Source organism: Ceratotherium simum, chromosome 35 (genome assembly GCF_057802395.1).
Source record: "Ceratotherium simum simum isolate JZ-2026a chromosome 35, ASM5780239v1, whole genome shotgun sequence".
In the NCBI taxonomy this organism is placed as follows: Eukaryota; Metazoa; Chordata; class Mammalia; order Perissodactyla; family Rhinocerotidae; genus Ceratotherium; species Ceratotherium simum.
In genome coordinates, this window is record NC_141934.1 from 28,570,962 (window position 1) to 28,598,817 (window position 27,856).

The 27,856-nt window shown below is 45.7% G+C and overlaps 1 protein-coding gene across 1 annotated transcript in view; it reads left to right on the forward strand.

Annotated features, from left to right (window-relative positions):
* TMEM132C (transmembrane protein 132C) overlaps nt 1–27,856 on the forward strand; it is a 356,494-nt gene that overhangs the window by 216,838 nt on the left and 111,800 nt on the right. Inside the window, exon 3 of the mRNA XM_014787243.2 lies at nt 6,206–6,352. Coding sequence (XP_014642729.2) covers nt 6,206–6,352 — 147 coding nt within the window. The remainder of the gene's footprint in view (nt 1–6,205; nt 6,353–27,856) is intronic.

The window sequence follows — 27,856 nt, forward strand, 5'->3', positions numbered from 1 at the left end:
ACCCCAGACTCTCCCAGCTTTATTTTCCTCTATAACCTTTGCTAGCATCTGACATGCTATTTATTTTGCCTATGTTTTGGTTTATTGTCTCTCTCCACCTGGGATGTGAGCTCTCCCAGGAAGGGAGTGTGGGCTCACTGGATGCTCCTCATTGGGAACAGCACTTGGCACATGCAACGTACGCAATAAGGGCTTGTTGAGTGACTAAACGTCGCAATGGTTTAAGGAGCAGAAATCCAGATATATATATATATATTTTTTTTTTTTTTTGGAGGAAGATCAGCCCTGAGCTAACATCCATGCCAATCCTCCTCTTTTTGCTGAGGAAGACTGGCCCTGGGCTAACATCTGTGCCCATCTTCCTCCACTTTATATGGGATGCCACCACAGCATGACCTGACAAGCGGTGCCTCAGTGTGTGCCCGGGATCTGAACCCAGGCCGCCAGCAGCGGAGCGCGCGCACTTAACCGCTACGCCACGGGGCCAGCCCCAGAAATCCAGATTTTTATAGGGAAGCTTTTGATTTTATTTCAATGTTGGCAACTGTGTGTATTTGCTAGGGCTGCCATAACACGGTACCACAGACTGGGGGGCTTCAACAACAAATGTGTTATCTCTTGGTTCTGGAGGCTGGAAGTCCAAAACTGAGGTGTGGGAAGGCTTGGTTCCTTCTGAGGCTCTGAGGGAGAATCTGTCCTCTCTCCTTGGCTTGTAGATGGACATCTTCACTTTCATGTGGTGTTCTCCCTGTATAGTGTCTGTTTACAAATTTCCCCTTCTTATAAGGGGCGCTAGTCCTATTGGATTAAGGCCCACCCTCATCACCTCACTTTAACTGGATTACTTCCCCAAGCATCCCATCTCCAAGTAAGGTCACCTTCTGAGGTCCTGGGACTTAGGAGTTCAACATAGGAATTTGGGGGGAAGTACGGTTCAACCCATAATAGCAACTAATTCTATTTTTCCTTTTTTACGTACTCTGAGGATCAGATTGAGCCCCTCAGAAGACTCAGCCTTACAGGCCCAGAGACCCGGTGGTACCTAGCCCCCCACACCACACCCCCTCCTACAACACACGGATGCTCACACATTTCAGCAGCAACCGTCTCAGTGGCTTCTAGAAGCTCAGTGGATTTGAGAATCTTCTAGAGAGAGCATTTCACGTGGAGATTATAGCTGACCTTGAGACAGGTGACTCAGAGGGTGGAAATTAGGCTTCCTGTGTTCAAAATTTGTACTGAATATTGGTTTTCTTTAAGGAACACATAATCATCCCTGTATTACACCTGAGGCAAGCACATTTTGAAAAGAGGGGGAATAGTTTTGGTTTTTAACGATTGAAAACCTGAATAGTAGTGTGAACTATAAATGCGTTGTGTAGGTGGCATGAGCCAGCTCAGGTATGCCCAGACAGGACTAGAAGTGCCACCAGGACAGGCCCTCACCTGAATCCTGAGATGACACATCCCAGCATCCAGCACGGTGGCTGTCAGGAAGAGTCAGTGCCCAGGAAGAGTCGGTACCCGGTATTAAGCCAGTAAATGAAAATGACGCCGTTGACGTTATTCAGCATTATGCCTGAGGACCCAAAATCAATCTCCTCGACCATCAGCAACAGTTTAGTGACACAAGTTGGGGACCGCTGAACTGGGGCCACCCCCTAGTGACAGACGATGAAACAGAGCAGAGGTCCAATGGGTGACTTTCCTGAGGTCATGGAGCTCATCCCCGCAGAGGCGGGACTAGAAGCTGGGTTTCCTGCATCTGGTCCACAGCCTCCCCTCAACCCTGGATGCCGAGAAAGGGCAGCTCTCACATCACCACAGGCCAACTTGCACCAGCTCCTCCCTAGCAGCCAGGCATCCTCCAGGCTTCTCCTGTAATTCCACTGTGTTTTAACACTGACGCTGGCTGCAAAACTCTGGTCCTGGGACCCCAATTCCTGCAACAGCTAGTTCCTTGAAGTAAATGGGAACACCCATTGATCTCATCAAAGAAAACGCCTAATTAACAAAATCGGCCTCTTAAAACCCATGCCTTCCTCCCATCTCAGTGGCTCATTGTCCCACCCCACACAGAGGTGAAACCAGCCACTGCACCAGTCAACGGGAATCCTCCTATTCGTGGGAACTATTAAGTGGAAAGAACAATTTGTAGGTTCAGTAAACCTGGAGATTTGAGCAAAATCCAAATGCAGCAAAACCCAATTTCAAGCAAAGTCACATTTCCAGAGGCACTTATTACAGGCAGTGGAGGTGGAAGGTGTCCATGCTATGAGCTGACTGTGGCGTGGATTTCCTGGGGTTAGGACAAACGGGGGCTTTCACTTGCTAATGCGTCTTTCATCTTTGTCCCCCAAGCGCACCCTGGTCAAGGTGGCACGTGTGTTTAGCAAATCATTTTAAGATAAAACTCAGAAGAAGTTTCTAAAGAAAAAGTGCCTGTTGCCTGCTGATATGCTCTCACTGCTCTGGGGTTGATGCTAATTCAGATACCCTAAATTTGAAAGGTGGGGACATGGTTTATCACTACCTCCCGCCCCCTTGGTTCCCTCACGGTGACCGCCTGGTAGTCACATTTGCTCAGCTCTGTCTAGCCTCTTTACTATTTGCAAGGATTTGTCTCCTCCACTCTGGGAACTCAGCAGGGCAGGGATGTGTGGGTGTGTCTGTGTGTGCGTGTGTGTGTGTGTGTAATTTTTTAAGCTATGACTTTCATAAGATACAACTTTGCATGGAATTTAAGGAGTCAAATAGTTCTGCTGAGTTTTTGGTCAAAACCATGTATAATATCCTCGAAGTGACAGAACAGTAGTGATGGAGAACAGACCCATGTCTGTGGGGTGGGGAGTGGGGAGGGCATGACTATTAAGGGGAGCAGGAGGGAGGGTCTTTGTGGTGGTGGAATTGTTCTGTGTTCTGGTCGTGGTGGAGGTTACTCCAATCTACACATGTGATATAATTTCAATAGAACTACACACCAAAAAAAAAAGGTGCGTGTGAAAACAGTGAAATCTAAATGTAAGGTCTGTACCTGACTTCATGGCACTGTAGCAACGTTGATTTCCCGGTTTTGATGATGTGCTGTGATTACCTAGGATATTATCCCTGGGGAAGCTGGGGGAAGAGTACACAAGAACTCTCTCTACATATTTTTTTTACAACTTCTTAATTTCAAACTATCAAACTATTTCAAAATTAAAAGTTATTTTAAAAAGTACGACAGTATTCTATTCACTTCTATTGCCTTTCTCCCTGTACAGAGGCAAAATTCTTACCTTGTCTGGTGTTTACACCTGTATCACTAAATTGCATAGTAAGGTTGATACTTCTTTTTTTTGAGTTTTAGGTAATATCTATAAGTTTCACACCATGGAGGATAAGGGTATATCTCTCTCCCCGCCCCCACATAAGTGCTCTGCTTTCCATGTCTCCATCCTTCCAATATAATCATCATATTTTGTCTAGATTAATATTCAGTGTTTAAAATATCATAAGTATGTGTGCTAGTCACAGTAAAACCAAGTATTAAATTATGATTACTTTTCCTTTTCTGCATAATGATTTCCAATCTTCAGAATTAAAAACTGATTTGGATTTTTCTTCATTTTTTGTGTATTTAGCTCTTATTTATTCCCTAACTCTTCACTGATTATCTAATTTTTTTCTCAGAACATTCATTCACATCAAATTTATTAGGAAAATTTCAGTTTCCCAGAGACATCATTGCCAGAACCTTCTCCATGTGGTGCTCAGCTGTTGTGCTGGGACCTCTCTTCCCCCTGACCCTCCCCTTCATCTGTGTTATGTGCTGGATCTTCTGTTTCCTGAATCTCATGACTTCTTTCTAAATTTACTTCCTTGTTTGATGGAGCACATCTTCAAGTAGTTTTCTGAGTGAAGGTGTAGGAGGTAAATCTTTGGAGAACATGCATATCTGGAAACATTTTCTTCCTAATGAGGCTGGATATAGAAAGCTAGGCTGGAAATCATTTCCCATTGAGTTTTGACGATATTTTTCATTGTCCTCTGGTTCCCAGAGTGGCTGTTGTGAATTCTGAGTCCATTCTGATCCCTGGTCCTTTCTTTCCTCTGGAGGATTGCAGAATTCACTTCTATGTCTGGAAATGTATCTGTCCTGTGCCTTGGTGTGGCTCTATCCTCATTGACCATGGTCCTCACCCAGGGGCCCTTCCAACCTGGAGACGCACATAAATCCTGTCATCTGGGGACATTTCTTTAATTATTTCATTATGATTCCTACTTTCCCTTTTCTCTGTTCTTTCTGTTGTTCAGATGTTGAACCTCGAAGTGGTCCTCTTAGTTTATCTTTTCTCCTATCTTCCCTTTCGTTGTCTTTTTCTACTTCCTAGGACAAATTTCCTAACTTTATCCATCAACCATTCCACTGACTTTCCATTTCTGCTCTAATATTTTTAATTTGCAAAAGCTTATTTTTTTTTCCTTTCTGGGTGTTTTTTATAGCATTCTGTTCTGTGTCGGGATTGCAGATCTTCTCTGATCTCTCTGTGATTGTGAATGACTGTGTGTTTTTAATTACTGTCTTTCCTGCACGGGCTCTACTTCCTACAGGTTGACTGTTTTGGTCTCTGTATCATGTAGAGAACTTTCTCAGTGTCCAACAATCCTTGTTTGCTCATCTAAAAGAATGAGGGACTAAAAGCCGTTAGAAGCTCTGACCCCATGGAGGAGAGTTGTTGACCACAAGCTTCGCTGAGACGTAGTCTGGCTGCTGGAGAGGCTCCAGTGTCACAATCCAGGATTTCTCTTGGAGGTGAAGGTCCAGCTGTGGGGAGAAAGGCCTAGGAATCTCAGCATAGGGTCACATAGTCACTCTAGCTTCAATATGGTGACTCAAGTCTCAGATCTTCATGGTACCCTGATATGGAGTTCTGGATTCACCCTGTTGCATGGAAAAGGGAAGAACATTTGTGACTTCATAAACAGACTTTTAGCCAATCCTCCTTATTTTAGTCCTGATTCACTCCCACTTTTAGAGCCGTACCACCGATTCCTGAGACGGGGGGGTTCCATGCTGTAAACTGTCGGTTCTTAGCTTTTCTCACTGCCAGCTCACGATGTAGTCTGAAGTTCTGCTGACTCATTTCACCCACTGGTACATCTGCTTTCCGGTTTCCAAAGTCATTTGCTGCTGCTGCATCTCTTGTCCCCAACTCTGTGAGTTGATGCCTTTGAAAACAGTCCCTTCCTCTCCTTTAAGTGGGGTTTGGGAAGACACAACAGTAGTGTTTGTGCTCAATCCACTATTTTTCTCATCAGTTTACTGATGAGGATACTGAGGGTCAGAGAGGCATAAGAGACGTGGCCTGAACAACAGTCGTAAGAGGAGCGCTCTGCCTTTTTATTATTCCTTGACTTTGTGCACTTTGGCTGAGTGTGTGCCCGGAGGAGGCCTGGCAAGTCACATCAAGCAGGTTGGGGACCTCTCTGGAGCAATGTAACAAGAACTAACATTTATGAAGTGCCTGTTGTATGTCTGACACTGTTGCAATCTCTTTATATGCATTAATACGTGTCATCACCACAGCAGTTTTATGCTGGTAGTTACTATTATCATATCCATTTACAGAGGAGGAAAGGGAGGCACAGAGAGGTTATTATTTGCCCAAAGTCACAAAGCTGCAAAATGGTGAAACCAGGGTGTAGACCTAGGCTGGGGTCTCTGAACCTGGGCGCTGTCGACACTTTGGACTGAATGAGACTGTTGTGGGGGCTGTGCTGTGCATCATAGGAGCTTTAGCAGCTTCCCTGGCCTCCACTCACCAGAAGACACCATTCCTCCAAGCTGTGACAACCAAAAATGTCTCCAGACATTGCCACATGTCCCCTGCAGGACACAGTTGCCCCCGATTGAGGACGACTAGCCCCGGCAGGCATACTTTTCTCCTGACGTTTTACTGTGCTCCTTCCGGCTTAGAGAATGTCCACAGGCCCCTTCCCCTCACCTCAGCTGGACAGCAAGTTCCATGGTTCTGAGTCTGTGGGCAGATCCCCCTTCGACCCCCACCTGGCCCGCCCCCAGCATTTCCGCCATCTGGCGCACTTTGTGTCACCAGATATGGAAAGATGTCAACCAGCCATCACAGTTCAGTGGAGCTTGGGCAGGTCTGGAAATGCCAAGTCACTAATCTGTGGCTCTCTCTTGCTATCTTCATGCCCGCAGGGCCAAGGTGAAGAAGGGCGTGAACATCCTGGGCACTCAGACCAGCGAGCCTCGGCAGTGGGACGTCAAGCAGGAGATGGGGGACGGCGGGAAGCACACCACCACCACGGTGGTGTGCCAGCGCCTGGGACCCAGCGCGCGCAACAGGTAGGTGGCACCATCTCCCGCTGCACGTGCCGTGCGTGGTCCCGATGACCTGGTCGCCGCCTAAGAGGCTTGCCTTAGACTCGGGTTAACTGCTGCTTAACCGAGCTATTAAACCCCAGCCTGGAAATCTGGAGGCACTTATACCAACTGCAGGGCCATCTGACCATCTGCTGCAGGGCAGGCAGGGCGCTGATTCCAAAAGTCTGTTATTTGGCCTTTGGAGCAGAGACTGGTTAGCGATGTCCTACTCTGCTTGGCCGAGGCTTCCGTGTTCTCATCACCTACATTTATGTTCTTGGGGCTGTGTCATCTCTCAGTGCCTCCCTAGATTATCAGGGAATGCTTTCCTGCATAGAGCTCATCCTTTGCACAAAGGGTGTGATATTGTGGTTTGTAATAAGAAATATATATTTGGTCTTCATTCCAGTTCCTGACACAAACTCCTAAAACCCTTGGAACTTCCTAAGTGTTGAGAGCCATAGAGTTGTCTTTTGTTCTGTTAATGAAGCGTCTTTTGGAAAGCCCTTAGGTCACTCAGGATGGTGGCTGGTTCCCAGCCCAACCATGTGATTGGGGGTTGGAACTTTCAACCCCACCCCCCGACCTCTGGGGAGGGGTGAGGGACCAGAGATTAAGTTCAATCATCAATGGCCAATGTTTCATCAATCCTGCCTGTGTAATGGAGCCTTCATAGAAACCCAGAAGGACTGGGTTCAGAGAGCTTCTAGGTTGGTGACCACACAGATTTGGGGAGAGAGGGCATGGAGGCTCCACGCCCCTTCCCACACACCTTACCCTATGCATCTCTTCCATCTGGCTGGTCCCGAGTTATAGCCTTTCATAATAAATGGCAATCTAGTAAAGTAAAATGTTTCTCTGAGTTCTGTAAGCCACTCTAGCAAAGTAATTGAACTCAAGGAGGAAGTCGTGGGAACCTTTGATTTATATTCACTTGGTCAGAAGCACAGGTGACAACCTGGACTTCCAATGGGCATCTGAAATGGGGGTTGGGGGACAGTCTATGGGACTGAGCCCTTCACCTGTGGATCTGATGCTATCTCTGGGTAGGTAGTATCAGAACTGAGTTGATTTGTAGGACACTCAGCTGGTGTCAGAGAATTGCTTAGTGATGTGGAAAAAGCACACATATTGAAATTGGTGTCAGAATCTTAAAAGATTAGACTTAGTCTTCAGTGAGGAGGAATTTAAAGACAGGAGGTGACCATCAGTGGCAATAATAAATAAGAACATGCTCTGCGAGATTCTAGATAGACATCTGGATTATTATTTGAAATAATTGTTTTCTGCGTATAAAAGCAACACATACTCATTTTAGAATATTTATGAAACACAGTTATATGAGGAAAAAAAATTTAAATAATATGTAAGTATCCCTACCACCCAAGGATAACCCACAGCTAACATCTCGGTTCATTTCTTTCCCATGTTTATGTATATATAACATCTGTATATAGTAAGTGTGTAGTAGATTTATTTATTTTACAATTTGATAACATAATATCTACACAGATTTTTTAAGTTGCTTTCACTTATATTGATAACATCTTCTTTTGACATTAAATTCCTGAAAAACATTTTAACAGCTTCATAATATTCCATTGTAGCGATTTAACATTGCGTAAATAACCGTATCCATATTTTTCAACATTTAAGTTGTCCCCAAGTTTTATTCTTGTAGATAATGCACCAGTAAACCACCTTCCGCGTAAGTATTTGTCCACTTCTGTTTTTGCTTAAAGTGGCTTCTTAGATTCAAAAACGTTGATCATTTTTCAGGGCTCTTGATACATTTAGTAAGTGTATTTTCTTAAAGGGATTAGCACTAGAGGAAGAAATGTTCCATCACTGAACACACTTTCTTAAGTGAACGCTACAAGTCTGCCAAGAAAAAATCTGCAAATTCTCCACTTTGTTTAAAAACACCCAGTTCTTTTATTTGTAAAATCCTCTCCTCAGTCCTTCCTTTCATGTGCAACCAGCAAAAACATCTGGTGTCCTAACAGCTTCCTGGTTCTGACACCCACCGTCACCACTATTACCCCACGAAGGGTTGTTAGTACGTCTGGGGCGAGGATGTGGGGACTGACGTCCCGGTTTACGTCTTCCTCACTGCGTGGCGCGTGGCACGGGGCGGGGGCGGGATGGGGAGCCCAGTCAAAGGGGGACACCAAACAGATCATCTCGGTGTGTCGGAGTTCATGGGACAAACGCGGGCTTGGAGTCCCGAGGGCCGGGAGAGGCCTGGCAGGGGATGGTTTGACTCATCCACCCTGGGTTACGGGCCCAGCAAGCACAATGTGAAACATTTTTCACAATGTTTCAACTTGTGAAAAAACGGCCAGAAGGAAATGCATGCCTGGGTCCTTGTTGTAAGCAGAGATCAGAGGCCAAATTAAATCTCCTGAGTCAAATGCACATAAAGTCTAATTAACTCACAAGATTAGTGTTGATTATGCAAATAAAAGTGAATGTGTTAATTAACAGACAGTGAGTTTATGTATGTAAATAGTTTTTCATGTCACAATCAGGAGACTGAAGTCAGGGAGACAGGCCTTGCTGTAGCAAGTTCTAGAGGGTCCTGGTGGATGCCCCGTTTGATCCGAGTCTTCTGGGAACCCCGTTTTGGGCCAGTTGTGTTTGCTGAGGGTCCACCTTGTGCGTTATTTTCCACTGTCAGTCATTCTGGATGTTTCAGCAGAGGGAGCTGTGGTTCAATACTAGTGTTCCCTCCCTTTTGTATTCCAGAGTTTTTTACTGCAGTGAGTTAGAATCAGGCTGGCCACAGCCGAGTGGTTGTGGGAGGCCTGGCTATGCTCTGGACACTCTCAGGTTCTTAATGTGGTGTCTTCAGAGGTAATTTTTGCCTTTGCAGAAGAGCTGATATGTCAGAACTGGTGTCAGTGGTCTGCTGAGACTGTTCAATGGCAGCTTGTGAAAGCCGATGGGATTGTGCGCATCTCTTCTCCACTCCTCATTCAGTGACTGTCTGTAGCTTAAAATTGACTACAGTAGTAGTATTTACACCACAGAAATTGGCAAACACCCCAAATCAGGACTTTTTGTCATTGTTGGAAAGCCTTTTTACCGGCACACCTCTGATAAGTGTCCCGTGCTCACTCACTTCCTGACTGAGCTCTTCAGAGGGCACTGGCTTGTTCATCTAAGTGTGAGGAGCTATGCTCCATGCCAGGTGGATCTCCACTGAATCAGATGCAGACCCTGCCTTCAAGGGACCTAAACACTGTGGAGCACCTGGGACCAGACATCGCAACTCAAATGAGAACATTCAGTGACATGGAAGGGGGTGAGGGGCCTACTTCCCTCTGCCTGTAGAGCAAAGGCCAAGTGTATTTGTTATTTACTGCTGTGTAATAAATTACCCCAAAACTTAGAAGTTTAAAACAACACACGTGTATCACCTCATAGCTTCTGTGGGTCAGGGATCCAGGAGCATCTTAACTGAATCCTCTGCTTGAGGGTCTCTGACAGGCTGTAATCAGTGTTGGCCAGAGTCTGTGGTCTCATCTGAAGGCTCAGCTGGGGGAGGGTCCACTTCCAAGCTCATGTGGCTGTGGCATGATGCAGTTCCTCAAGGATGGTGGGACTGAGGGCCTCAGTTTCTTATTCCTTGCCAGATGTCCTTCTCCATCAGGGCAAGCACATGAGAAGATCCAGGGATAAAGGGAATGACAGCAAATGGAAGTCATGGTATTTTATGGCCTAGTCTTCAAGTGACATCCAAACACTCTTGCTATATTCTATACCTTAGGAGCAAGTCTGGGCCCCAGTCAAGGGGAGGAGATTACACAGAGGGGTGGATACCAGGGGCTGGGGACGTTGGGAGCCATTTTTAGCCATTTTACAGTGCCTACCTCACCTTGACAGCTCTTCCAAGTTGCAGAGGGCTTTCTGTAGCTGGTGCCTGTGCACTCTCCTTGAAGGACAGGTGGAAAGAATTGGATGTGCAGAAATAGAGAAGTATGGCATTGCAGGTGAGGAAAGAGGCAGATGACTGGAGCTGTGACATCAGGAGAATTTGTGCCAAGAAGAGGGAGTGATGGGGCCCAGCTGGAGTTGACACAGGAGTTACAAGGATTACTCTGGGAAGGTGGCCAGGCCATATAACGGAGGGACGTGAGTTACAGTCCGGTGGTTTAAACTGGCAATTTCTTAGCTGTTTATCCTCTCTCCTAATTCTTCAAATCTATTTGCTTTTTTTGTTTTAACTTATGCCAGTTGATTGGAAAGGAAATTTTATGTTTCTACCTGTACTCATGAGTATTCTTAGAGGCACTAAAAAGTGATGATCCTGGTTTATTTAAGCATAAGAGGAATGTACCCAAAGGATGTTGCCGGTAAGGCTGTAGAATCAGCTTGGGAAATGGACACCACCAGGGGAATCTCAGCTATAGCCGAGCACTCGCCCCAAATCATCCCTCATTGTGTAACACTCACACCTCTACTCACTGAAGACTTTTCTTTAAATCAACTTTAAATTGCTCTAGTTTTTGAAAATACACCTTCATTTTTTTCAATAGTATCATTGAAATTATACATTGAAGTTACTTTTATTAGTTTCTAATGTACATTACAATAAGTACAAAACTATAAGAGTTATTTTAAATAATTCTCCTTGGTGATTAGAACGGGGACGTAGGGGCCGGCCCGGTGGCTTAGCGGTTAAGTGCACGCGCTCCGCTACTGGCGGCCCGGGTTCGGATCCCGGGCGCGCACCGACGCACCACTTATCCGGCCATGCTGAGGCCGCGTCCCACATACAGCAACTAGAAGGATGTGCAACTATGACATACAACTATCTACTGGGGGCTTTGGGGAAAAAATAAAAAGGAGGAGGATTGATAATAAATGTTAGCTCAGAGCTGGCCTTCCTCGGCAAAAAAGAGGAGGATTGAGCAGAATGTTAGCTCAGGGCTGATCTTCCTCACCAAAAAAAAAAAAAAAAAAACAACAACAACAAAAAAAAGAAGTATGCGATATACACAAACACACACACACAGAGCTTTGGGGTTCATTGTTGGCCGTGTATTTTAAAAAAAAAAAAAGAACAGGGATGTAATTTATGCATGTTTTTGTCATAATAGGAAACACAGCCAATGAATCGCCCAGTGTGGTGGACGCTGCTCTGCCCAGGTTCCCCTTCACATCCCTTATTCTGCTTCTGCGCACCTGGTGGGTGTAATAGTCTGCTTGGGCTGCTGTAACAAATAGCACAGGCTGGGGGGCTTACACAACACACACTTATTTTCTCACAGTTCCAGAGGCTGGAAGTCCAAGATCAAGGTGCCAGCAGGGATGGTTTCTGGTGAGAGCTCTCTTCCTGGTCTTCTCATTGTGTCCTCGCATGGCCTCTCCTCTGTGTGTGCACTTGGAGAGAGAGAGAGCGAGTGCTCTGGTGTCTCTTCCTCTTCTTATGAGGACACCAGTGCTATCAGATTCAGACCCCGCCCTTATGACTTCACTTAACCTTAATTATCTCCTTGAAAGCCCCATCTCCGAATACAGTCACACTGGGGATTAGGGCTTCAACATATGAATTTTGAAGAGCAGGACACAATTCAGTCCACAACAGGGAGCTTTGCTGTAACATCCTGCACCTGCATCCTTCAGAGCACTACCCTGGAGCTCCCCGGTCCCTTTTGCCTGCTCATGAAGACAGCTGGAAAAGCCTGGGACTTTTCCTTTTCCTGGGGCAGTCCTTGCACGTGATGGATGGTGGTGGAGCATGAAAGCCCAGCTCCTTCCCCTCTGAATTGTAATTGACACTCCAGAGCTCCTGCAGGATCAAAATGGTATGGGACCTTTTTTGAACTCACACCTTTCCCTTGTGTGAACTGATTCCCTCTCTCCCTCTCCCTTATCGTTCTCAATCACTTGCAAATGAATCTTCATCTTAGGGTCTGCTTCTAACAAATCCAACCTGAGATTCTCAGAAACACCAGGGCCCCCCCGGCTTCCTTCCCTGGTGAAGTGGCCTCTTATATGTAAAACTGGGAAGGAGAACTTGTTAGGAAGACTGTCAGACAAGACAGCTGTTTCAATGGAGCCCTTTCTCCCCATAGCCCAGAACCTCTGAAAGGCATATGGGCTTACGGTCCTGAAGCCATCTGTCTGTAAACCCTGAGATCCAGGAAGAGCTTGCAACTGGTCCATATGCAAACCAAATTGTGTTGCCTTTGGTTTCCATGCCCTTGGATTAATATTTTAGTAGTCTGAGCATCTTGGCAATCACGCAAAATCACCTAACGACCTCCTAGATGGTACTTCTACTCACAGGGTGTGAGGCCAGTGGAGCAATTAACATCCCATCCACATCCCCCCATATCGTCGATGTTGTAAGAACCTTTCAGTGTGCGTTCCTTAGGGAGCATCTTCTGCTTGCCCTTTCCTCTCCCTCCCTCATTCTGAATCTTTTTTCAAATCCGGGTAGCTGGGCTAGTCTGAGCAGCTGGAGATCCATTAAGCAAGAATTTCATAAAGGCTGTGAGGCCGATCCCAGCATGGAGGAGGCACAGCTGGCCCTGGGCCCCTCTTGATCCCAATGGAGCACGTTTATCTAATACACGCTTTTACCCTAAGCTTTCCCTGAGCCTGACTCTCCGAGGTTCATTCTTCAGGGGAAATGCCAAAAATTAGGTGTTTCTTTAAACTGTGGCCATTCTTTTAAGTTAACAGGAACCTCCGCATTGGGGATGCAACCTCTACAGCTCTGACTGAGACCGGCTCCCCAGTGAGGGTCCTTGTGTGCCACCTGTACACTCCTGACCTAGCCACACACACCCGTGCTAGTATTTACTGAATACCTTTATTTAAATTGGTTCACTTTTTAAAATACCTTTATTTAAATTGGTGCATTTTTAAAGTGTCATATTAGGTTTTATTATTAAAATATTACTGTTACAATCTCTTTGAGGAAACAAACATAGTATCTCAAAAATAGAAATTTAAATAACAGTAATACTCTGTATATTTCATAGTGCCAGGCATTTCACAACATGCTTTGTGTGCATTATTTCAGTAAATCTTTTCCATAGTTGCAGGAACTGGGGAGTCATGCCATTGGGCAGATAAAGAAAAGAAATGAAGATACTCAGAGGGAGGAAGCACCCAATTGAATATTTATGCAAATGATTTTAAAAAAGGTTTTCTTTTAAAATCACTTTCATGTCTATAAATAAACGGAAAAAGTTCATGTCTGTTGCATGAATTAAAGGTGAGCACGAACAAATACAATTAAAACATACAAACCCTACTGAAGTCTCACTCGCTAGTGTTACCAGCAGGAGGCTTTGCATCCGCCCTTGGGGTTAGAAACGGACATTAGCAAATGTCCGAGAGGTGTTGAAGATACACTGGCTCTAAACTGAGACTTTCTCTCTTTTTTGCTTCTTTATCTTTTTATTATTTTCTTCAATGTCCATATTTCACTTTTATAATCCAAAAAAAATGTATTCAAAAACACATTTTTAAAACTCATATTCCACTTCTTATGTAACTATTACCATTATTGTGCAGATAAATATTTTTATATAGTTGGGATATAAAATTTTAGATAGTTGGGTTATGAGTCTGTGATATATCTCCTTCTGTTACTTAACATCGCCAACACCCTTCGCCCATCCCAAACTTCGTTTTTTATAAGTGGATGAACCTTCATTTATTTAGCGAGCCTCATGTTGTAGGTCACCTCGGTTGTTTGCTCCTAACTTTTTTGTGTAAATAAATCAGTGGTGCACATTTCCACACCTATATGGCCCTTCCTCTCCCCCCATTTCTGCTTTACCGGCACAGGTCAGTTGATTTGAGGGGTCCTGGGGATGTCCCATGTCCAAGTTCATGCCCTCCTAAATTTATTGTATCATGCCTTCCCCCAATACCTCTTACAGGGAGCTGACAACCAGGACAAACTAGGAAAGGGGCTGAGGGAAGGGCCTGGGAGCTCGGAACTGCCAGTGGGAGGAGGCAGAGGTATCTCCCGTTCACCCCCACCCTCCACTCCCCACTCAGGGTCTGGGGGAGTCTGCGCCCAGGACTGATTTCAGGCCAGTGGGGAAAATTTCTTTTTACAGAACCTTAAAGCCTATGAAAGAATCTGAAAGGAAAATGCTTTCTGTCTATATAATTCAACCTAACTCAAGGGGAGTGCACTGCCCTTCGGGAAACACTTCCTGGGAGACTGCAGGGGCCTCTAGAGAGTCTGCAGGGGAGACTGGCAAACCTAGGCTACGGATTTGGGCGGTCAGTCCACGGGCTGCAAGCTGAGAGGCTGGCCATGGGGCAGAGCTCAAGCAGAGGCCACCCCACGGAGGTCAGACCCTTTGCCAGAGAGGTCAATGCAGGAGGTGAGCCCTGCGTGCTGGAAGAGATAGACGGAGATGGGACAGACTGCACCCTCTTACAGGGAGCATCCATCCATCCAACTGTTGAGCCTTCACATGTGGGAATGCAGGCTACATTGCCCCATCTCTGGACTTTTCTAGAAAACTCCAGCTGAAAATTTACACTGTCATATGAAATATCCCAGTTTTTAAATATTTGCTCAGATTTTTGAAATCACTGTGCAGATCAAGCAAAAGGGAGATCGTTCAGGAAAATGGTTCATCAGCAACGAATCACGTGCAAAACTGTCCAGTCTCAGCTGATCATACGTTCTGCTCCAGCTAAAATCATGCCTGTTTTCTTTAGGGGGTTGGTAGTCTGTTTCTTCAAGGTATATAGTCTGCAGCAGAATAGCCGACCGGGGCCTAGACTGTGTGTCTCTTTTAGAGGGACTTATAAGAGAGGTCAGCCCCCTCAAAGACTCAGCTCCCCTCCTTCTCACCACACGATCCCTCCTGCACAGATCAGGTGGCACAGACTCTTTCGTGAGTCCACAGGTGTTGTAAACACGCGTCTGTCCTCTGGCCCCTTGTTTGTGTTCACCCTCGGCTTTTGCAGTGTCAGCCCTCCCAGGATACCTGCCTGGGGCTTGGCGTTCCCTCCTCCTGCTGTCCTTGTCGCCTGGCTTCTGGTTTGGCGGGGCGGTAGGTCAGGCAACGTCCTCCAGGTGGTCTAGACGGGAGGCATTCTCTGGTCCACGCACTTTCACGGAACATCAAGTGACAGACACCCATCTCCTTCTTCCCGGAACAGCAGCAGCTGCCGCAGCCCCCTGGCCCCTCAGTCATCATGCCTCAGGGACCCTCTGCTGCAGGGGAGAGAAGTAAATCAGCCAGGTAGTAAAATGAGAAGGGCCTTTCACAAAGCAGAACTCGTTGAAACTGGTGAATAAGATGCCCATTAGTATTCCTTTAAGCAGTCTCGATTACAGACCTTATATTCATAACTATTCTCAGCTGTTTGTTTTCAGACAATTCTGGACTATGAACATGCTCATAGCTGCTTAGCGTAAACAGCTTCAGCAGAGCTTAGGGAAATAGTCCACTGAGATAATCTGCTTCTCCCTGAAGGAAATTGCCCAGACCAAGTCCTCTCTTTAAGAGATATTTGAAGAAAGCATAGAAAATCTGCCAGGCAAACTTCCACGAATGAATGAAAATCTCCCAATCGATGGCAGAGGCATGCATTCCAGGTTCCCAAAGAAGAAGTCAAGAGTGCTCCCACTCAGCCCACCGTGAGCTCACGACGGGCTCACGTCAGCTTCTGTGGCGGGAGAATTTATTGATCTACACGTCGTGTGTGTTCTCTTCCCTCCCACTCGCAACTTGTGGTGAAGGTTAAAGCCCAAGATGGTGGAAGTGATTGGTGTTTCCTGTCATTTATAGAAGCTACACTCTCCCTAGAGAATTTGCTGGAAGTACCTGGGGTAGGAGAGCAGGTAGAGAAGAGGATTTGAAGGACCCTGAGAGAATAAGAGATTTTCCTGGAGATGGAAGGGCGGGCTCTGGCATCAAACCTTGATCTGACGTCTGAAATGGCCATCGGGTTTCTCCATTGCATGGTGCTGCTGCAAAGTATATCACGCATGGTTTGTCATCCCATCAAGGCTGCCTACAGCAGAGGAAATCGATTTCCTTAAAGGAAATCTGCTCCTACAGAGGAGTAATAGATGCCCGGAGTTAGGACCAATGCTTAGGGCATAGCCCCTGTGAGAGCCGACACAATGGTGGTGGCTTTGTACACACCATACCCGTTTCTCCAAACCCTACACAGTGCATATTAATATAATCAGTTTCCAGATGATGACACTGTGCATGAGAGGTCGTGTTTGCCCAAATGTTCACCACGAGCATGTTCTCAACGTCCCCATCCCACGTGCCCTTCTGGATCTCCCCGCTTTCCAAGCAAGAGGTGGAGTCTGCCTCCTCCCCTTGAACCTGGGTAGACTTTTGTGACTGGCTGACGAGTGGCGAACAGCAGAAGTGATGCCATGTGACTTCGAGAATGAGGTGATGAAAGACCCCTGAGTCAACCTGTGAGGAGTCCTGTGGCCCTGAGGCCGCCATGCTGTGAGAAAGCTCAACTATCCGAAGTGGAAGGACCACAAGGAGAACCCCTGAACAAGGGAGAGAATGGTGTCCATCCAGGCACCCAGCCAAGCCCTTCCAGAATCCTTGATCTGCAGAGACAATAAAATGATTGTTTTATGCTGCTAAGTTTCGAGGGCAATTTATGACACAGCAGCATATCAGCAGCACGCTGGCTACCCAGAGAGGTTAAACTGCTTTCCGACCTCACACAGCTACAGCACCAGGGCCAATATTTTAACCCTGTTTGTCTGATTCTAAGTCCTCCTACTTCTCCCACCACAAGAAAGAGATGCAGAAGGGCGTGTCTTCTTACACCAAAGGGCCCTTCCCACTGCCCAGCCCCGCGTCACTTCCTCTACAAGCTCACTTCTTGGCTTCATGCACCCAAACCTCATCGAAAGCCTTTCATGGCCAGAATAGAGAGTTTCTCTTTCCTTCCTTGCATCACATTCTGACATGTGGTCCCCAGTCCAGGCTGAAAATGTGTAAAGTAAATACATTTCTCAGCATCTGTCCTGAAATGACATATTGCATCATGTTAACAAGTCTCTCAGGCTCTGGCCAGAACAGTAATTAACTTTAAGGGAAGGCTGTGGAGCGGATGCTGTGGCCTCTGACAAGAGCAGGTGCATTTCAGAGCCCCTGATCCTGCCACAGAGACCCCATCTTACCCAGAGGCATGGGCAAGTTGTCCTCCTGAAACATCTCTCCATTATTGGTCCTCAGAAAGCAAACATGTACTTGATCAGGGCTGTGGGGACAGTGCTGTAATACCTCAAGGCTCGGTGTGATACGTGAGGACATGCTCTTAATCCTCCCAGCCACCGCTGAGCTGCCACGAGATACTCATTTTATCCACTTTGTCTAACTCTTTTAAATTCAAGGACTTTTGTTCAGATTAAGGATCCTTCTCCTATCTGACTGGTCTTCACAAGAAAATGGCGAACAGCAGTGGAAATGAGCTATGTTCCTTTTGTAAAAATTTAATGTTTATTTTTTTCTACATCAAAAGTAACATCTTTGCTCACATGGTGCCTCCATTCCCAAGTATCGCTTGAAGCCATATGGTGTCATGAAGAATAGTGTGGCCTCTGGAGCCAGCCAGGCAACTTGGATTCAAGTCTCAGCTCTTTTACTTTGAAGATGTTGGTTTTGCGCAAATGAGTCCGTCTCTTTGGGTCTTCTCTGAAAATGAGGTGATAAATAACAGAAGTACCTTCGTCGTGGAGTACTTGTGTGGATCAAAGGAGTCAGTCTGTGTTAAGTGCCCACGTAGAGTGTTGATTCTTGTATTTTCCATGGAGCAAGGCGTCCTTAAGTTCTTCCCAATTTTTTACACAGTAGCCCAGACTTTTTTGCATTAGAATTGTGACAAAGACACAGCGCTCTTTCCTGTTGGTGGCACATGTCAGTCACTGAGTCACACTGCCCTGCTGACTGGACTTCATCCCCAACATTCTAATGGAAGCTCCATCCTGCTCACATTCCTCCTCATCCCCCTGCTGATCCTCTTGGCTCACAATCTTGTTGGAGTTTCAGTAGCTGGTTGGCTCTGAGCTTTGCTCCCACCCTGAGGGCAACCTGAACTTATAAGGGATGATGGAGACATCAGAGGAACAGCAGTAGCCTGTGGGCACCTGTGGGTTGAATATTCCCTGCTTCGACTATTTATAAGCCAACCCCAAAGGTCTAAATCTTGTTGTAATTTGTCACATTACTAAGCCACATTTTCCCCTTCTGCTTTTGTTATTTTTTACTCTTAATTTATTTTAAGGGGTGAGTGGGGGGGATAGGTAATATAGTCACACAGTTCTGAGCTCAAAATGTAGACAAACCAACATGCAAAAGTCTATCCCTGCCCTCAACTTCCCCAGCCACCTTCCCTGGAGCTCATCAAAGTTTGCACTTTATCATAAACCTTTCCGAAGCTATTTTATGCATATGCAAACATACACACACATACACATCTCTTTCCTCCTCCACATCAGCTTTAAACAACGTTGCTTCTTTTTTTTCACCTAACAATCTATCTTGTAATTTTTCCATATCAGTACATAAGTTTCTTCATTCTCCTTTTTTTAAAGCATCTGCATATTATGGCATATAGCATCATTTATCTTAACCAGCCCCCTATTAACTGGCATTTACATTATTCCCAGTTTTTTGCCTGGAAATGCTGCTTTGAATAACATTGTCCAAACACCATGTTGCCCTTTTATGGTTATATCTGTGAAATAAATTCTAGAAGTGGGCTAGCTGAATAAAATGGGATGGGCATTTGTTTTACAGAGATTGATGCGTTACCCTGCACAGAGACTGTGCCGACTTGTACCACTGTCGCCCTCACCCACGTTGCTAACAAGCTATTTGATCTCTTAATGCTCATATTTTGTTTCCTCATGAATGACTTGGCTAGCAAGTAGCCTGAGAGTGACACTCAACATGGGGATCATGAGAGAATCAGTCAACATGGTGTGAGTTTTTAGGATGTTGATCCCAATCCACCCCCGTAATTCCTGGGAAGCTCTAGAGTGGCATTTGTGCCTCCAGGCTCTGACATGTTCCTGGAGCATCTCCCTTGGGTGTGCCGTGGATCTACTGTACTGACAGCTACTATTTATAAACAGGTGCCGTGTGCAGACTCCACGTTAGGTCTCTTCTAAATTCTCACCTAATCTGGGCTCTGATTTCCATTCTTTCCCCAATCTCAGCCTCCATCCCTTCTTCTCAAAATGGCTAAAGTATTCTCTTCAAAACATAAATCAGATCGTGGAATTCCTACTGTCTCAATCTTCCAGGCTCCCATCACACCCAGAATGAAATCCCAGCGCTTGACCGTGACCTCCAAGGTCCTGGGTGATCTGGCCCACTGCCCACCTCCCTGATCTTACTCCTTACATTTCTCCCATCAGTCTCCGCTCATCCTCCACTCTGGCCTCTGTGGGGCTTGTCCCTCACGAGCCAAGCTTGTTCCTGCCAGAGCCACTGCATCTGCTGTCCCCTCTGACTGTGCTCTGCATGGCTGGATCATTCTAATTTTTATGTCTTAGCTCAAATGTCATTCTCAGAGAGGCAATCTGGGACCACTCACACTGATCACCTGTTTCACTTTCTTTCTAGAGCTCACCAGTGTGAAATTACTTTGTTTGTTTACCACATCTCTCCCCACAAGAATGTGGACTTCATGAGGGAAGGCAGGGACTTGCCCATAGTCTTCACCTCGGCATTCTTAGTGCTTAGATCAGTTCCTGACACTGAATAAGGACTAAAATACTTGCTGATTGAATGAACACATGAATGATCTTTGCAACAATATGTTGAGTTGAGTTATCTTGTCTGTAGTTTGCAGATGAAGACTCAGGATCAGAGGGTCTCTATCCTAAGAGTATGAGGAATATTCGCTGAATGGCTAAATAAACGAATGATGCTTGTTAGGATGTATTGAGTTAGAGCGTGTTGTCCCATTGCACAGATGAAGGAATAAGCTCGGAGAGTCTGTATGGGCTGGGACAATGGTGTCCTGGGAGCCAATGATGGGAGGAGCCCCAAGGTTTCTGAAGGGGCATGCAAGTGGAAACCAAGCCCACCATCGTGCTCCATGCTTCCTTCCCCCACCTACGCTCCACTCCAGTTCTCACCCTCTCTGTAGCTGTGATAAAGGAGAGGGGACGTATTGTTTGTCCGGTAAGGGATTTATGAGGCAATTTGTATATGTCACTGTTGAACTAAGGACTGATGGATATACAGACATTTTCTTAAGATGTCATTCTAGTTGGCAGTAACTTCACAGCTTTGCCCAAGCCTGAACTTGCTAGTCATAAGGATATACATCTCTACTTCATCTTGATATTTCCTGTCAGGCTGCCACATGGGACTCAGAGACTTGCAGGAAACAGAAAAGCTGGGCCTCCCCACAACAGCCTGGCAAATGAGGGGTCTTCAGAGGTTGCATCTGAATCCCCAAACACCCTCACATGAAGGACCCTTCTGACTACATCAGCTTGATTAAAGGTTCTCAGAGTGAGAAGCTGAACTTTTGTATTTGTGTTCAATAATCAAATAATTATTGAGTGCCTGCCAGGCTGTGGGCATATTAGGGTTTATAAGACAGGTATGGATCCTGATCTAGTGGAATTCAGGGCTTATTTGAAAAGATGGAAAATAATGAAATAAGCACACCAAGAAATATTCCATGGCAACACTGGCAAATGCTATGAAGAAGAGATGTGTGGTGTTCAAGAACTCACAATCAGGGTGTGTATTATTTAGGATATGGGTCAGTTGCTTGTACAAGAGACCTTGTTTAAAGCAGTGCAAAGAAAACTATTTTTCTGTCGCATAGGAGCCTAAAGTGGTTTGGTGCCTCTGCTCTGCATTGCCAGGTTCCTTCTCTCTCGTTGCTCTGGTATCACTAGGGGCTGCCCTCACTCGCATGATCCAAGATGGCGCACCAGCTCATGGAAGCCCAGCCCATGGGAAGGTGGAGAGCAGGGACGACAGTAGATGCCAGACCATGGAAAAGTGTTTTTGTCTTTATCTGAAGAACAATGAGAAACTTTTAACGTATTTTAAGCAGGATGGTGGCAGAGTCATGTTTATGTAAAAAATATTACTAGTGAATGTGTAGAAAATGGACTGGTGTTGGGGGGAGTCCAAGAAGATACAAGCAACAAGTTAGACTAGTACAATGGTCCAAAATAAGGATTAGAAGTCTGTTCTATCTTCCCACCACCTTCTGTCTTCCTCCACGGGACCAGGGACCTCGTCTACTCTCTCCTCTATCACCTTCCATGTCCACTGGCACCAAGCATTCTGAAATGACAGCCAAACCTCCCGAGTTGGCAAACTACCTGAGTTGGTTTTGTTCAGGAGAAAACACAGCAACACTTATTAGAGAAAAAAAAAAAAAGAATATGGAAAAGAGGCATCATCCACACAGAGAGATCATTCTAACAGCTTTAAATTAGTCCTCCAGACCCCTCACTTATTTCTCTCTCGAAGACATGGTGACAGGTTGTTCTGTAGGCTGTCCTCCACGCCTTCCCCGGGTAACCTAATGACTTTTTTCTTTCCGTTTTCCACATCACATTAATTCTTCATAAATGGTCCTTATTATTCCTCACTTGTTCCACCTCCAGTGCAGTATTTTCTCTCTGGCGGTGTAAACTGGGCCAGTGAAATGGCAAAGACACCTCATCCATCATGCCTTTAATTTTCCACCTTGGGAGGAAGCACTGCAGCTTCAGTGGAGGATAAAAGCAGTCACCTTAACACCTCACTGGCTCTTCCTCAGGATCTCACTCTCCACATTTCTGCCCTGGGCAGACAGAAGCAAGTCACCCTGCAGACCACCATGGCCACCATGTCAGTGTGCATTGGTTCAGATAAAAGGCTCAGCTGCTGTGATAGAGACCCCCCCCCCCCAAATCACAGATTCAGCAAGATAGAAGTTGATTTCTCTTGTGTTTACATGTTTGAGTGTGTGAGGCAGGTCCACTCTGCAAAGGCCTCAGGGGCTCAGATTCCTTCCAACTTGTGGCTCCCTCATCCTAAAGTCTTGCTTTGGTGGATGCAATCCAAGAGGGCTCATCACCACCGTAAATTCCAGCTCGTGGAGAGGGACAAAGAGGAAGCACAGAGTCTGCCTCTGACATTTGAAGGTGGGACCCAGAAGTTGCACATGTCACTTCAACTCCCATCCACGGGCAGAACATACACACATGGCCACGCCTAGAAGAATCATCTTCTATCCTAATTAGTGTGTGCCAAGCTAGAAGGGCATAACGGAAGAAGGAGAGAGCCAGTATTGTCTGACACAGTAGGAATTTGAAAATATTCAGAGTATGAAGATTGAAGGAAAACCAAGGGGGAGCCAGGAGACTGGGAAGAGGGGGCTGTCTGAAGTGGAAGCACATCCAATAATCAGACCTCAGAGCCAGAGTCTTGGTGGTCCCTGGAGCCAGCCTGGTGGGGGCTCACCAGACGGGAAGGAGAGGGTTCAAGTGCAGAGTGCAGAGCCAGGCAGGGTTTTCAAAGGTTTCAAACACATGAGCAGGAACCAGGAGTGCCCAGGAGAGCTGGCCATCACTAGGAGGGGTTGGATATTTAAAGCTACCCATTGCCTCAAGCAAGAACTTTTATTTGCTCCCTGTAACAATGATGATAATGACATAAAAATCAGATATCCCCATTTGCAGAGCAGCCACTGTGTTCCCAGCACCCTGCCACATGCTCTCCAAGCAGCTGCACGTGATGTGCCTGGATCCTGGCTCTGTACGATCTTGGAAAAAATTTACTCTTCAGGTCTCCAATTTCTTGTATGTAAAATGGGGATATCATAGGATTTTTGTGGGGATGAAAAGTGATTTAATATGTAAAAATCTTAGAACCATGCTTGTTATTTAGTAAATGCTCACTAAATATTACCTTTATAATAGCTACTATTTCTAGCAGCTTTGCTAAGGAGTGGGTCGGGGGGGCTTCAGGCATCCCTGCATCTTCTCCAGCAGGCCCCCAAGCCAACGTGACACGCAAGTAAAAACATGGCCGCAGCACCAAAGCGGCTCCGAGGCCAGCCCTCTATCCAGCAGTGCCGGATGCACACCGCAATGGGCGGCTGCCCCCACACTGCTTCTATAGCCACCGACGATCTCTGATTCTTACAAAAACCTGAGATGTGGACGTGATTAGTCCCATCCTACAGGAAAACAGTGTAAGGAAGGCAAAGGGATTGAGGGATAAGGATCCGCAATTTGAACTCAGCTCTGCCGTGTATTCACTGTGCAACGTCGAGGAAGATACTTAACTTCTCTGGGCCTCAGTTTCTTTATCTCTAAAATGGAGGCTGCATTTCCCACCTCATGAGATTTCCCCCAAGAGCAAATGAGCTATCCTCTGTCAAATCCTTGGCCCATAACGATAGCGGTGTTATTAGGGAAGCCAAGTTTGGGGGGTTTTAGTATGCAGCTTCTGACGTAGCCCCCAAAGGTTCTTCCTCCTGGTGTTCAAGCCCTTATATCATCCTGTCGTCTTCAGTGTGAGCTAGATGGGGGACTCGCTTTTAACCAAGATTGTGAGATATCAAACTAACCGATAGCATTGGATGTCACCTCTGTGATTAGGTCACAAAGATGATTGGGACGTAGGAATTGCTAGCAGACTCTCTTCATCATCTTCTTGGCCTGTGTGTTGGCAAAGCCCGTGTGGCAGAGAACTGGGTTGAGTCTACCCAACAACCCACGAGGAAATGAATCTTCTCAACAACCATGTGGGCTTGGAAGCAGGTCCTTTCCAAGCTGAGCCTTCAAACAAGACCCTAGCCTTGCCCAGCACCTTGACTGCTGCTTCGTGATTGCAGAGACCTGAAGGAGAGGCCTGAACTAAGCCTTTCCAGGATTCCTGACCCACAGAATCTTTGGGATAATAAATGTGTCATTTTAAGCCACAAAGTTTGGGGGTTAATTTGTTGCACAGCAATAGATAACTCATACGATGTTCTTACAGACTTTCTAAGATTGCTCATACAAACTCATGGTCTTGAAAATGATGCTGAAGAAGGGTATGTCAGTGTAAGACGTAAAAATCCCTCTTGTCTTTATGGAGCCTTATAATTTGCGAAAGCATTTTGATGGTTATGTTTCACTTGATCATCACAGAAAACTTTTGAAAGTTGGACAGGGTAATGGGTATCATCTTCATGTAACAGGTGAAGAGACTCAGAGTCAAAGGCATTAGAGGTAATCGACTCATAACCCCTAGCAGTTCAGAGAAGCAAATTGTATTCTACCTCAATCCTGTGTTCTTTCCAAGAAACTCACCACCTATTTGAGGATTCTTATTTGCAAAACCCAGAATACATGTCTTTGGCCATAATTTGACTGACCTCTAAGAACTGTGTGAAGGTCAGAGATTAATAGAACCTGGACAGATAACAATTTTTAAAAAATCAATAGCCAGCTCTGATCATCCAGATTCCTTGCATTCTAGGTGTTCATATTAAAGAAGGCAACTAGAGAAGATTGTGTAAGAACAGAGGTCTAACGTATATAAAAATGATTGACATTTTTGTACATATTTCTGACAACCTGAATTGTTTGGGGGAGATTTTCCTAAGGAACTTATTGACTTTTTGTACCCACAAACATTGTTTCTTTACTCATTTTCTTTAAATGTATTGGGTTGGTTCACCATTACTTGAAATTCTGGAATGTTTTTAGCCTTGTATTGATTGCAACCATACCATGGGGGGAACGATCTGGAATGTTAGTGGCTTTTTCTTTTCTTGGTCTAGAGTATGTCAGGCTGACATAAAAATCCTATGAAATGATATCTGAGGATGCGTGGAGGAGTGATGCTGTTCATACATGAGGTTAATCTCTATGCACGAATCTTCTGTCAGAAGGGTAATGGGAAATAAATAGCCGTATTCCCAGCTACACTGCCGCCTCACATCAGTCGTATAGCATGAGGGGTCAGAGCCTGGACTCAGAAATAAGGCTGCCAGGGTTCTGATTCTAACACTTCGACTTACCACTGAACTTTAGCAAGGTATGAACTTTTCTATGTCTAGGTTTTCTCACCTGTAAGAAAGGGATGATAAGAATAGCATCTACCTCCTACACTTGTCTTGAGAATAAATGAGAGAGCTTATAAAAGTGCCTGGCAAACATTAAGCATTATAGTTTTATTATTGGTTTTGTTGCTGTTGGTTCTGCAAGGATAACAGCTAGCTACTGGGGGCCGTAGTACCAGATGGATGCATCATTTTGAAGAGCAGACTCAGTTCATTGGCCCTTCAGAAGACGTCCAGACCCAATTCCAAATCTTCCCGGGACCACTCCAGCATGGCAAGTCTTCGAAGACCCCTTTCACAAATAAGAACATTATAATGCCTCTCAGGGAATGTTCCACCCAGACCTGTCTTTATCAAAAATGTTCCTTCAATTCAAAGAAAAAAGAGCCAACCCAAACTGAACTGAGAAAAAAAAAAAAAAAACTAGAGAGCTAGGAGTAAATTTGATTTCCTTACAAGGGGGTTTGGCTTCACTTTATGTCAACAGGAAGTGGCCTTCTCTGCTTTAAGATGTGTGATTTCTCTCTTCTTCCCTCCATTGGAGTCATTCTCACCTTTCTTGCGTGGTGGCCACATCAGCTTCAACCTCACGCCCTCCCAACTTCCAGTACAACATGGCAGGGAGAAGCTCTGTTCCTGAGGCCATGCCAAAGTTCTGAGGTCCGTTCTGCCATGTAGGTCCTAGGCTGATCACCTGTGTTTGAACTAAACACGGAGCTTTAGTGGATGTGCTGCACTTTGATTCTCTAAGCCTGTGTCATGTGCTGCATCATTGGACCCCATCTGGACCCCATGGACCAAGCGGCAGGGATGGCAGGAATCCTAAGTTAAAAGAAATAGGAACCGACATCCATTACACAGCCCTTCCCGAGGCAAGGACCACATGCGAAGATGTTTCCTACCTTCTCCTTCCACTGTGCCTGACTGTTCAGAAGAGTCTGTGATTTAGGGAACAAATGATGCTGGGGATGTATTTACTAAACATTGTTGTTGCTTCATTTCCTTCCAAAACATCCTCTCATGATATCATCTTGTAATCAGAGAGAAGAGCAGCTCCCTTGCAATGACGGACCAAATGTCTTTCATGGAGTGCCTTAGTGATGAAGACCTTTAGTTTAATGGCTCGTGGAAGGCAGGGGGTTCCAGTGAGAAGGAGGTGGCAGAAGTGTATGAAACTGAAAAAAAAATAAGCCATAGATGTGCACGGCAGCAAGGATATGTTCTCCTGGCTTCACCCCAACAGCTGTATTATTTATGCTCATGCCCTGTTCTACAAAGGATTTCAGGTGATTTATAATACTCCGTCCAATATGGGAAGCCAAAACAAATTTCCAATAAATAATAAGAGCAAATACACTGTGCTTGCCATGCACTAGGCATTATTCTCAGTACCTTGTACATACTCATTTAATCCCAGCATCCCTACGAGGGCGGTACTATTATTATCTCTGGTTTACAGATGAGGAAACTGAGGCACAGAGAGATTGAGAGACTGTCCAGGTTACACAGCTGGGAAGCAGCTGAGCTGGGATTTCACCCCAGGAGTCCAGCTCAGAGCTAGGGTTCTTAACCTCTCGTGATACTGACAAGGAGAAACGGAAGGTGGGAAATTGAGGTTGATCCAAGAGTGAGGTTGATACCGAAACAGACGCCATGGGACTCCGGACCGTTGCCAGGGCGGGCCTCACACGCGTCTCTTCGCCTTCTGGGAACCCCAATAGCCAGCACGACTAGTTGTGAGATTCGGAGTGCCCATCTTAGGTGAATAGAAGCAATTTGCCCAGAAAAAATACAGTCAAGTGAAAACAGAAAGGAATTGTTACTGTGGGTTTTGTGCAGTATACTGCAATCTTCGATTTCATTCATTCATTTAACAAATATTTATAAGATGCTTCTCTGTACCAGACACTCACTAGTCTATGTTTGCATGTGCTGAATAGACCAAGACCCTTCTCTCTCATGGCGTACAGTCCAGAGAGGAGAGAGGAGAGAGAAAGGAGAGAACAGATAAACATGTGATGTGTCAGAAGAAGACAGGCATGATGAGGGATATTGAGGCAGGGCGTGGGAGGGCGTGCTGTTAGCCAAGTCCTCTGGGAGGAGCTGACGTCTGATACCTGAATGAAGTCCAAGAGTGGGTTCCCGGCTCTGTGGGGGAAAGGTGTTCCAGGCAGAGGGACAGCTGGCTGGATTTGGGACCATGCTAGGTGTATCCAAGGACCAGCAGTGTGCCAGGGACAGGATGCATGGGGACAATGGTGGGCGCAAAGGTCAGAGAGGAGGGTAGGGGCCATTCAGGATGTTATCAGTCAGGACAAGCATCTCAAGGACTTAGGGGCCTGATTCCTTTGCAGTCCCCTCTCTGCAGCAAAAATCAGGTCCAAATATGGTTTTCACTCTGCCTCCCTTACAAACACAGAAGTT